This window comes from Ranitomeya imitator, chromosome 8, assembly GCF_032444005.1.
Source record: "Ranitomeya imitator isolate aRanImi1 chromosome 8, aRanImi1.pri, whole genome shotgun sequence".
Lineage (NCBI taxonomy): Eukaryota > Metazoa > Chordata > Amphibia > Anura > Dendrobatidae > Ranitomeya > Ranitomeya imitator.
This window is the reverse complement of record NC_091289.1, coordinates 97,780,131-97,793,297: the sequence shown is the minus strand read 5'-3', so window position 1 is coordinate 97,793,297 and position 13,167 is coordinate 97,780,131. Positions and strand designations below refer to the sequence as shown.

General features: G+C 44.9%; 1 protein-coding gene across 2 annotated transcripts in view; it reads left to right on the top strand.

The window, feature by feature from the left end:
* The window catches only part of DDR2 (discoidin domain receptor tyrosine kinase 2), a 522,895-nt gene that overhangs the window by 348,147 nt on the left and 161,581 nt on the right, over nucleotides 1–13,167 (top strand). For both annotated transcript variants that reach the window (XM_069737198.1, XM_069737197.1), the window contains exons 6-7: nucleotides 165–312; nucleotides 9,595–9,700. In XM_069737198.1, the coding sequence (XP_069593299.1) occupies nucleotides 165–312; nucleotides 9,595–9,700 (254 nt within the window). The remainder of the gene's footprint in view (nucleotides 1–164; nucleotides 313–9,594; nucleotides 9,701–13,167) is intronic.

The window sequence follows — 13,167 nt, the reverse complement described above, 5'->3', positions numbered from 1 at the left end:
TGATTATATAATCATGTTTTGCTGCCACAGTGCTTCCAGGATAGTTCTATAATAGCAACAGCCCCAATGTAGATGCTGCGTTTATTTGAGCAAACAATGTTATCCCTCTATAGATTAATGTTCTTAAATTGCAATCTCTTATTAAAAAAACTGTATTCTTTCAGGTTCTTGAAGGAAATGTCAACCCTTATGACATAGTATTAAAGGATCTGGAGCCTCCTATAATTGCAAGGTTTTTACGCTTCATTCCAGTGACTGACCATTCAATGAATGTGTGCTTACGAGTGGAGCTGTATGGCTGCGCTTGGCTGGGTAAGAGTATGGTATAACTTTTTATTAGTTACTAATCGTCTCGTAATGTTTTATTTTAGTTTATTAGCTTTTGAGCCTTAGTTTGTTATATGCATATACTAGGTGTTTTCAGCCAGCTAACGCTCGGCACGCTCATTACTATCTAATTAACGCTGTTGGTGATTAAACTAAAGTAAATAATGACAACATTCAATAACGCTTACGCAAGTGGTAAATTAGCGTGTGGTAATGTGTGAGGACGGAGCCTTGTGTGGTAATATGTGGGGACGGAGCCTCGTGTGGTAATGTGTGGGGACGGAGCCTCGTGTGGTAATGTGTGGGGACGGAGCCTCGTGTGGTAATGTGGGGGGGCGGGATTATGTGGTAATGTGGAGAGGGGCGGGATTATCTGTGGTAATGTGGTGGGGGGGTGGGATTATGTGTGGTAATGTGGTGGGGGCAGGATTATTTGTGGTAATGTGGTGGGGGGGTGGGATTATGTGTGGTAATGTGGTGGGGGGCAGGATTATCTGTGGTAATGTGGTGGAGGGTGGGATTATGTGTGGTAATGTGGTTGGGGGCGAGATTATGTGTGGTGATGTGGTGGGGGGGTGGAATTATGAGTGATGTAGTGGGGGGCGGGATTATGTGTGGTGATGTGGTGGGGGGCGGGATTATGTGTGGTGATGTGGGGGGGTGGGATTATGTGTGGTAAATGTGGTAATGGGGTGGGGGGCAGGATTATGTGTGGTAATGTGGTGGAGGGTGGGATTATGTGTGGTAATGTGGTGGGGGGCAAGATTGTGTAGTAATGTGGTGGAGGGGTGGAATCATGAGTGATGTAGTGGGGGGCGGGATTATGTGTGGTGATGTGGTGGGGGGCGGGATTATGTGTGGTGATGTGGGGGGGTGGGATTATGTGTGGTGATGTGGTGGGGGGCGGGATTATGTGTGGTGATGTGGGGGGGTGGGATTATGTGTGGTAATGGGGTGGGGGGCAGGATTATGTGAGGTAATGGGGTGGGGGGCAGGATTATGTGTGGTGATGTGTTGGGGGTGGGATTATGTGTGGTAATGTGGGGGGCAGGATTATGTGTGGTGATATGGTGGGGGGGCACGATTGTGTGTGGTGATGTGGTGGGTGGGATTATGTGTGGTGATGTGGTGGGGGTGGGATTGTGTGTGGTAATGTGGTGGGGGTGGGATTTTGTGTGGTAATGTGGTGGGGGAGCGGGATTGTGTGTGGTGATGTGGTGGGGGTGGAATTATGTGTGGTAATGTGGTGGGGGCGGGATTGTGTGTGGTAATGTGGTGGGGCAGCGGGATTATGAGTGGTGATGTGGTGGGGGTGGGATTATGTGTGGTGATCAGGTGGGGGGTGGGATTATGTGTCTTAATGTGGTGGGGGGTGGAATTACGTGTGGTGATATGGGGCGGGATTATGTGTGGTGATGTGTTGGGGGGTGGGAATATGTGTGGTGATGAGGTGGGGAGATTACGTGTGGTAATGTGGTGGGGGGCGGGATTACGTGTGGTGATGTGATGGGGCGGGATTATGTGTGGTGATGTGTTGGGGGGGCGGGATTATGTGTGTTGATGTGGTGTGGGGTGGGATTATGCGTAGTAATATGGTGGGGGGGCGGGATTATGTTTGGTAATATGGTGGGGGGGTGGGATTATCTGTGGTAATGTGGTGGGGGTGGGATTATGTGTGGTGATTTGGTGGGGGGCAGGATTATGCATGGTGATTTGGTGGGGGGGCGCGATTGTGTGTGGTGGTGGGTGGGCGGGATTATGTGTGGTGATGTGGTGGGGGGCGGGATTGTGTGTGGTAATGTGGTGGGGGGCGGGATTTTGTGTGGTAATGTGGTGGGGGAGTGGGATTGTGTGTGGTGATGTGGTGTGGGGTGGAATTATGTGTGGTGATGTAGTGGGGGGGCAGGATTGTGTGTGGTAATGTGGTGGGGCGGAGCTACTTGCAGGGGGCGGGCTTAGCGAGTAATCACGATGCCTCTTATATATATAAATGTTATATGAGATCTTCAAAATAATGGAAAAATGGGGGTGAGCTTGGCACCAGTACCTAATATCTTCTTTATACTCTACTTCTCCAACTTTTTTTATGGTGAAAATTGATCCAGTACTGCTAATCAAGAATCTGAATGCTACAGCTACATTAAAGGGGTTGTTCATTAAAAATAAAATCGCCAAATTCGGGTTATTATATAGAAACAAACTGAGCTATACTCACTTTCCCCAGGTCAATCAGCGAGTCTTGCTACTGTAAGAGGAAGAAACCAACTAGGCATGTCTCCTCCATAACAGGTTCGGAACAATGGGGGCTGTCAGCTAAATTACAGGGGGGACAGCTTAAAGCATGGGACCACTCCCTATACTCGAGAGAAGGGGGCATGGTCAAGCTGAGAGGACGTTCCCGCATGAGGATTCGAACAGTTTGGGTGGAAATGTCAAGCGTGCGAGAAACCTTAGAGTTAAAATCAGCTGTGAGGCGACTGGGCAGAGTAGAGCAGAGTCTGCAATGGCAAAGCGTTTTGACAGGAGGCTACCCACTGGGTTCCACTCAGACACTGATGTTCCCGCTGCCCTCACTGAGACCACTGCCACTGACAGCACTGACCGTGAGAGACAAGATCTGTGAACGGGACTTAGACACGCATTGATACGGCACAGCAAACTGGGCTGCCCATTGTAAACTGTGTTTGGGCAGTGCTGCAGGTCTCCGTAGTGTTGGGACACTCACCACTGAGGATAACGACGTTTCCCTCTTCATCACCTCATCTGCTGGACCCAAGCCCCGCATCAGGATCCCGAGGAGTCGCCGCCATCGTCAGGAGCGTGAGAGGACATCGCCAACATCAGAAGATACTACCCCATCTTCCTCAGTACTGTGACAGACTCCCACTGCGGTGCAATGTAAGAAGCCCCAGTCACAGATAGGAGTTCAACCGTGACTGGCGTCTGAGTGATAAGTTATATTTAATTGAATTGTCTACTTTACTTGCCCTTGTTCCTTAAGTCATGCCCATTTGCCATTTGCTGTAGCAGGGAATATTATCCCTCCGTTTTCTACCTGCGTGGAGTCTCTGCTGTATAATAAACCCCTATTACCCTTGGTCTGTGTACAGTCCATCACTGTATCCTACGTGCCTGCAGTTTCCTCACACTTGGCGTAGTCGGCAGGATGCAGTCTACACGTATGGACATGGCAGACCAAGCATCTGGGGAGGGCCCTAGATCCAGTATCTGTCTGGGGGCAATTTTAAATAACCTTCCGAAGTTGGAATAACACCATGTTATGGACTGAGCGTATAAAGGGAATGATGAGAATGCACCCTATGGCTCCCGCCTTGCAGGCAGAGGTAGCTGTGATGGCTTTAGACGGGGAAGCGAGAGATTCAGTTATGTTGTGGCCCCCCTGGGAACGAGATACCCTTGACAAAGTATTACAAATGCTGGAGGAGACTTACGGGGACCCCACAGACATAGGGGGGTTACACATGCGGCTATTTAATCGGGGTCAAAAAGAGAGGGAGATGGTGTCCCAGTATATGAACACACAAGAAATTCACACTGCCATAGTCAGAAAAGACGGCTTGGGCCTTGGCTAAGGCCGACTGATGTGGTGTTACGAGACCAATTAGTGACCGGGATGATAGATGCGTTGCTTAAGCAGGCCCTGTGAGAATGCTTGCACATGAACCCACATACAGTACAGACCAAAAGTTTGGACATACCTTCTCATTTAAAGATTTTTCAGTATTTTCATGACTATGAAAATTGTAAATTCACACTGAAGGCATCACAACTATGAATTAACACATGTGGAATTATATTCTTAACAAAAAGTGTGAAACAACTGAAATATGTCTTATATTCTAGGTTCTTCAAAGTAACCACCTTTTGCTTTGATGACTGCTTTGCACACTCTTGGCATTCTCTTGATGAGCTTCAAGAGGTAGTCACCGGAAATGGTTTTCACTTCCCAGGAGTGCCCTCTCAGGTTTAATAAGTGGGATTTCTTGCCTTATAAATGGTGTTGGGACCATGAGTTGTGTTGAGCAGAAGTCTGGTGGATACACAGCTGATAGTCCTACTGAGTAGACTGTTAGAATTTGTATTATGGCAAGAAAAAAGCAGCTAAGTAAAGAAAAATGAGTGGCCATCATTACTTTAAAGGGAACCTGTCACCTGAATTTGGCGGGACCGCTTTTCGGTCATATGGGCGGAGTTTTCAGGTGTTTGATTCACCCTTTCCTTACCCACTGGCTGCATGCTGGCCGCAATATTGGATTGAAGTTCATGCTGTCCTCCGTAGTACACACCTGCACAAGGATTGCCTTGCGCAGGCGTGTACTACGGAGGACAGAGAATGAACTTTAATCCAATATTGCGGCCAGCATGCAGCCAGCGGGTAAGGAAAGGGTGAATCAAACACCTGAAAACTCCGCCCATATGACCAAAAACCGGTCCCGCCAAATTCAGGTGACAGGTTCCCTTTAAGAAATGAAGGTCAGTCAGTCAGTCCGAAAAATTGTGAAAACTTTGAAAGTGTCCCCAAGTGCAGTTGCAAAAACCATCAATCACTACAAAGAAACTGGCTCACATGAGGACCGCCCCAGGAAAGGAAAACCAAGAGTAACCTCTGCGTCTGAGGATAAGTTTATCCGAGTCAGCAGCCTTAGAAATCGCAGGTTAACAGCAGCTCAGATTAGAGACCAGGTCAATGCCACACAGAGTTCTAGCAGCAGACACATCTCTACAACAACTGTTAAGAGGAGACTTTGTGCAGCAGGCCTTCATGGTAAAATGGCTGCTGGGAAACCACTACTAAGGACAGGCAACAAGCAAGAGACTTGTTTGGGCTAAAGAACACAAGGAATGGACATTAGACCAGTGGAAATCTGCTTTGGTCTGATGAGTCCAAATTTGAGATCTTTAGTTCCAACTACCGTGTCTTTGTGCGATGCAGAAAAGGTGAATGGATGGACTCTACATGCCTGGTTCCCACCATAAAGCATGGAGGAGGAGGTGTGATGGTGTGTGGGGGGGCTTTGCTGGTGACACTGTTGGGAATTTTATCAAAATTGAAGGCATACTGAACCAGCAGGTCTACCACAGCATCTTGCAGCGGCATGATATCCCATCCGGTTTGCATTTAGTTGGATCATCATTTATTTTTCAACAGGACAATGACGCTAAACACACCTCCAGGCTGTGAAAGGAATATATGACCAAGAAGGAGAGTGATGGGGTGCTATGCCAGATGACCTAGCCTCCACCGTCACCAGACCTGAACCCAATCAAGATGGTTTGGGGTGAGCAGGACCGCAGAGTGAAGGCAAAATGGCCCTACAAGTGCTAAGCATCTCTGGGAACTCCTTCAAGATTGTTGGAAGACCATTTCCGGTGACTAAGCAAAAGGTAGCTACTTTGAAGAACCTAGAATATAAGACATATTTTCAGTTGTTTCACACTTTTTGTTACGTATATAATTCCACTTGTGTTAATTCATAGTTTTGATGCCTTCAATGTGCATTTACAATTTTCATAGTAATGAAAACACAGAAAAATCTTTAAATGAGAAGGTGTGCCCATACTTTCGGTCTGTACTGTATGACCTTTGCAGAGGTGGGAAGCGAGGCGCGTCCATTACAAGTTTTAACGGACCTTTCTGAGCTGGATTATACCTTCATGATAAATTAACTGTGGTTTATCACATCTTTCGGAAGCTGAGTTCAAATTCCCTAGCCACACTCAGGCCTAATTACTGCCAGACCTGTTATGAATCAAGAAATCATTTAAATAGGACATGCCTGACAAAGTGAAGTAGACCAAAATATCCTCATAAGATAGACATCATTACCCGATCCAAAGAAATTCTGGAACAAATGAGAAACAATGTAATTGAGATCTATTAGTATGGAAGGGGTTATAAAGCCATTTCTAAAGATTTGGGAGACTTGCAAACCACAGGGAGATCCATTATCCACCAATGGCAAAAACATGAAACAGTGGTGAACCTTCCAAGAGTGGCCGGCCAAACAAAATTACACAAAGAGCGCAGTGACAACTCATCCAAGAGGTCACAAAAGACCCAGCAACAACATCCAAAGAACAGCAGGCCTCACTTGCCCCAGATAAGGTGAGTGTTCATGACTCCACCAAAAATAGCCTGCATGGCAGAGTTCCAAGATGAAAACCACTGCTGAGAAATAATAGCATAAAGGCTCATGTATATTTTGCCACAAAACATCTTGATGATCCCCAAGACTTTTGGGAGAATACTCTGAGGACTGAGGAGACAAAAGTTGAAATTTTTGGAAGGTGTATGTCCCATTACATATGGCATAGAAGTAACACAGCATTGCAAAAAAGAACATGATACCTAAAGTAAAATATGGTGGTGGTAGTGTGATAGTCTGAGGCTGTTTTGCTGCTGCAGGATCTGGAAGACTTGCCGTGGTACATGGAACCACAAATTCTGCTGTCTACCAAAAATTCCTGAAGGAGAATGTCCAACATCCAGTTTGTGACCTTAACCTAAAGCACACTTGGGTTATGCAGAGGGACAATGATCCAAAACACACCAGCAAGTCTACCTCTGAATGGCTTAAGGAAAATAAAATAAAGAATTTGGTGTAGCCTAGTCAAAGTCCTGACCTTAATCCAATTGAGATGTTGTGGCATGACCTTAAAAACAGTTCTGCAAAGATGAGGGAGCCAAAAAGATTTGTTGCCAGTTATCGCAAATGCTTGTTTGCAGTTGCTAAGGGTGGCCCAACCAGTTATTAGGTTTAGGGGCAAGAACTTTTTCACACAACTGTAGTTCAGCATTGAGATCGCCATCAATCATGGTCAAGTGTCCAATGCCTTTGGCTGTGAAACAACCACATATCACTGGGCTTCCTCCACCGAACTTGACAGTTCTTTCAATTTCTCAATACAATAGTTCCTTTTTCCCTTGTTTCTTCCAGACCCACTTGAACTCATCAGAGCCTAGTCTATTGACTTTTGTTTCATGACTCCAAATCACCCATTTCCAGTCTTCTGCTGTCCACTTTTCATACTGTTTTGCAAACTCAAATCGGAGCTTATTTGACAATATTGAAGTCAGGGCTTCTTCATCTTGTGTTATATGCATTGTATAGTGCGTTCATGGATGTCTGAGATCTCACTATTTTGAAGCATATGAGCCACCTCTGCTGCTGTGTTGATTGCTCCAGAACTGATAAATCTTGGAATGAGCAAACCTGCTAATATTTTGCCAGGATGTCCACCTCTTAGCTTTTGAATGGATGGACAGACTTCATTTTGTTTTCTTCCAAATGTTATGGCACTTACAGTACATAATGCAGTTTGGCAATTTTCTTGGCCGAGAGACCAGTATCTATGAGCTGAATTATGATGTTTATTTTTACTTGGGAAATCTTTACAACTGTTCCTCAGTTTAAACCAGTGACCAGAGATGCGCGAACCTGAGCGATAAAGTTCGGCATCCATACCGGACACCTACTGCTCGGGCACGGACACCGACCATGGACTCCATCAGGAGGTCCGTGTTACTGTTAAGGTTCGGCTCCCCGAATACTGGGTGTTTCTCATGCTGTCATGTGAATGACAGCACAGCAAACACTGCTTCTGATCGGCCATAAAATCATTACCACCAGCAGAGTTTTTGCTCATTTTTTTTCTTGTAGGTTTTGCATGTTTTATGGCCAATGTGAACATGTAATTATGTGCTGCATGTATGCCAACTTAAACTAAGCTAAATTTTTGTGTTTTTTCATATTCAGAGAAGTATTGGATGGTGAGATATGGAGTCTGAAAGTCAAAAGTTCAAAACATTGTTACCCTTTTTACTAAGGTCACTGTAATAGAGTCAAAAGTGATGGCCAAAGTAAATGAAATAAACACCATGTAAATAGTAAATAGAATACACTGTATTATACACAATTTACATCTTACCTAAACACAACTTTTTAAGTGGGCACCATCACGTGATATATTATTTTATATAAATAAATGTGGGTTCACTACCGAGCATATAAAAAGTACAGTATAAATTCAGTATAAATTCAGAGAGAAAGCACATGCTCAAAAAGGTTGGAACTCCACAAGAAAGATTATTGCAAAAATGACAAAAGTTTATTTCCACATAGGGATACTACACACAGTTTAAAAACATTTAAAACATACTCCAAAGAGTAGATGGCTCCAATAATCCAAGAATCAAGTGTTACATACCAAATCGCTTAGCCCTGACCAGTCCTCTATAGTCGCCCCCTGGTCCCTTATAGCAGCGGTGCAGCCAGTGTTGTCATGGAGATCGGAGACCCACGCGTTCCGACACACACACGGGTGTCTTTCTCAAGACCTTGGTCAGGGTTAAGTATACAGCTCTCTCCTACCTTATTCTTTTTGGCACACAATGTCTTTATATGGGCACTCCTGATTTACGGCACGATTTGTGCTGGTATGAGCATCTCTGGAGACTAAATCCCAGACTCAACACTGCCATTAGATCTGCGTGCATCAGTATAGGCTAGTTGCAAGTATAAATAACCTTATGTATGACTTTGTCACATTATCATAAGAGTTGTGTCCCAATATAGGCTCTACAGGTTTATATTTCTGTGAGACATAAAAAAACAGGGTTATTATATCTACCTAAGGAAACAGTAATTAGCCCTATGAGCCTTTTATTGTTTTTGTCCCCCCAGAGATCTTAGGTTCTGTTCACTGGAATTTTTCCTTATATTATATCTGCATGCAGCATTTGTGATATATCAATTTATGTTTGGTGCAAAAAAACTTCAATCTATGCCAGTTATTATTACTATATGATGTAGCATATTTGGTATGTAACACTTGATTCTTGGATTATTGGAGCCATCTACTCTTTGGAGTATGTTTTAAATGTTTTTAAACTGTGTGTAGTATCCCTATGTGGAAATAAACTTTTGTCATTTTTGCAATAATCTTTCTTGTGGAGTTCCAACCTTTTTGAGCATGTACAATTTACATCTTATACGTGGGGACTATGAGCATTTATCCCCCTTCAGGCTGTTAGATTTCATCATTTGCGCAAACAAATCTGAAAATGTTTTCTAGTGGCAAATCTTCTAAAAAACATTATTTTGCCACAAACATTTAACCTGTCAAATCCACTGTCCTTTCAAATAATTATATAACTTATTTGTATATAAAATATACAACTTCATGTATCCCCGATGGCTTTAACCAAACGCTTTTAATATTTTATGTTACTATCTTTTTGTTTAGATGGATTAGTGTCTTACAATTCTCCATCTGGCCAACAATTCTTTTTACCTGAGGGACAGATTGTGAATCTAAATGATACCATTTATGATGGAGCCGTTGGATACAGGTGAGTCTTATTTTTACCTGGTAAGTTCAAGCGTATGAAATGACGCATTTTTACAAAGTGTTTTTCTACTTTAAATGAAACAATACAGAAAAAATAAAACTGAATAAACTTTTTTCCAATACTTCTGACTGCTACTTTCCCGTAAAGGAAATAACTAAGGGTATGTGCCCATGGTCAGGAATCAGCAGCGCTTTGAACGCAGCACATGTCTGCTGTATCCAAAGCTCTGCTGGATTTTGAATGCAGGTGAATCTGCATGTGTTCATTGAACCGTTGGGGAATCACCGCGTCCAATACATTCTATGGGTGGGATTTCTCTTGCGGAGACTCGCATCTTCACAAGATAAATAGACATGCTGCAGTCAGGAAAGATGCGCCACATGTCTGTCTCCACAGGTGAGCCATGGGTGTCTATGTACGTATAGTGGACATGGGAGTTCTTGAAATCCAATCCACTATGCTGTAACATCTGGACGCTGCGGGTTGGAAGCTACAGATGTACGCAGTGTCCAACCTGCAGAGTTTACCGACCGTGGGAACATACCCTAAGGCCAGTCTCACACGTCCAGATAATTCCGGTACCAGAAAAAAATCAGTACCGGAATTATCCGTGTCCATGTGCCCCTACGTTTCTGTGGCACATCAGTGTGGCACACGAGCGGCACACTTGTGCCGCCCGTGTGCCCACTGGGTACCACACGCACTGTGCTGGGTATCACACATACCAGCATCTGGTGCTGAAGCCCCATTCATATCTTCCCTGCAGCAGTGTTTGCTGTAGAGAAGATATGAATAATTGTGTTTAAAATAAAAATCTATGTGCCCAACCTGTGCCCCACCTCCCCCCCGCTGTTCTGAAAATACTCACCCGGCTCGCTCCGTCGCCGGCGCTGCTTCCTGTTCTGGCTGCATCTTCTCCTGTATGCGGTCAAGTGGGGCCGCTCATTTACAGTAATGAATATGCGGCTCCACCCCTATGGGAGGTGGAGCCGCATATTCATGACTGTAATCGGCGGCCCCACGTGACCGCTGATACAGTAGAAGATGCGGCCAGAACAGGAAGCAGCGCTAGCCAGCGAGGGAGCCGGGTGAGTATTTTCAGAACAGCGGGGGGGCGCACAGGGGGTGGGGGGGCGCACAGGAGGTGGGTGGGCGGGCGGCACATAGATCTTTATTTTAAACACAATTATTCATATCTTCTCTACAGCAAACGCTGCTGCAGGGAAGATATGAATCGCGGCTTCAGCACCAGTGGGGGGGACAGCGCTTAATGTAGCGCTGTCTCCTGCACGGCACACGAACTGCACACGGACAACGTCCATGTGCGGTGCATGTTTTACACGGACCCATTGACTTTAATGGGTCCGTGTAATACGTGCGCTCCCACGAACACTGACATGTCTCCGTGTTTGGCACACGGAGACATGGTCCGCAAAAAAAACAATGACATCTGCACAGAAGCATTGATTTTAATGTGTCTACGTGTGTCAGTGGCTCCGGTACGTGAGGAAACTGTCACCTCACGTACCGGAGCCACTGACGTGTTAAACCGGCCTAACATGTACTAATCAGTGCCTAAAAGTATTTACAATCACTGTTTAATCATTGCATATATGTAAGTGTAAATATCACCTCACTATGATGTGCAAATCATATAATATATGAGCAAAATGTTAAATGCAACATATAAGCAAATGTTACATCAATATAAAAACGAGGAAACATTTCAGCATTGAGACACAATTATTTTTCATATGGAAAGAAGAGTGAAAAAATCTGCAGTTAATTGGATATGAAAAATTCCATGATTTATGAAAAAGACCATAAAACTAGTATCATTTCATTCAAAGTAAATATGTGCACAATTAACCCTTTCCTGCAAATGGGCATAACAGAACATCCGGATTGCAGGTGACTTTCCACTATCAGGCATACAGTTACATCTGATGAATGTCATGGACACAATATTTTACCCGTGTGATCCGCAGCAGGAGTCGACTGTTACACACAGCTACATTCCTGCTGCAATTGCTGAGACTGGGTATAGTGCTAATCTCAGCACTTTACCCCTCTTATGCCGCTGTTAAGGCCCCTTCACATTAAGCGACGCTGCAGCGATACCGACAACGATCCGGATCACTGCAGCGTCGCTGTTTGGTCTCTGGAGAGCTGTCACACAGACAGCTCTCCAGCGACCAACGATCCCGAAGTCCCCGGGTAACCAGGGTAAACATCGGGTTACTAAGCGCAGGGCCGCGCTTAGTAACCCGATGTTTACCCTGGTTACCAGCGTAAAAGTAAAAAAAAACAACCACTACATACTTACCTACCGCTGTCTGTCCCCGGCGCTGTGGTTCTCTGCACTCCTCCTGTACTGGCTGTGAGCACAGCGGCCGGAAAGCAGAGCGGTGACGTCACCGCTCTGCTTTCCGGCTGACCGACGCTCACAGCCTGTACAGGAGGAGTGCAGAGCACAGCGCCGGGGACAGACAGCGGTAGGTAAGTATGTAGTGGTTGTTTTTTTTCACTTTTACGCTGGTAACCAGGGTAAACATCGGGTTACTAAGCGCGGCCCTGCGCTTAGTTACCCGATGTTTACCCTGGTTACCAGTGAAGACATCGCTGGATCGGTGTCACACACGCCGATCCAGTGATGTCTGCAGGGAGTCCAGCGACGAAATAAAGTTCTGGACTTTCCTCAGCGACCAACGATCTCCCAGCAGGGGCCTGATCGTTGGTCGCTGTCACACAGAACGATTTCCTTAACGATATCGTTGCTACGTCACAAAAAGCAACGATATCGTTAACGATATCGTTATGTGTGAAGGTACCTTTATTGTCAGTGGAATGTAAGGAATCTGACTAAGGGAGATTACGCTTTTTTGTCAGCCCATTGGCATTGCCACTGTACAATCGCAGTGTGCAAATGGTTGCTATAGCAACAGTGAGTTCTGACAAAGGTCTCCTTGTATGCCATATCCCTCAGCCACTGGGGGCAGGGTCTGATTGGCTAATTTCAGTCAAAGTAGTACATAAGTACTAAAGTATAAGTATCAAGTCGATCAAAGGATCAAAGGCTCATGTCTTCTTACGGGGCTAGTAAGTATTGTAAAAGAAAAGAAAAATGGTTTTATGTGTTTTCAAAAAACTTTTAGAAAAAGATCATAAAATTACAGATTTAGTAATAAAAAATGGTTTATCTATAGAAAAAACATCCCTCATAAAAAAAAAAATCACATATTTGATATTGGTGCATTTGTAATGACTAGTGTTGAGCATTCCGATACTGCAAATATCGGGTATCGGCCGATATTTGCTGTATCGGAATTCCAATACCGAGTTCCGATATTTTTGCGATATCGGAAATCGGAATCGGAAGTTCCTATAAGTTCCCAGTCATCTTCGGCGTGTGCGGTGCGTATGGTTCCCAGGGTCTGGAGGAGAGGAGACTCTCCTTCAGGCCCTGG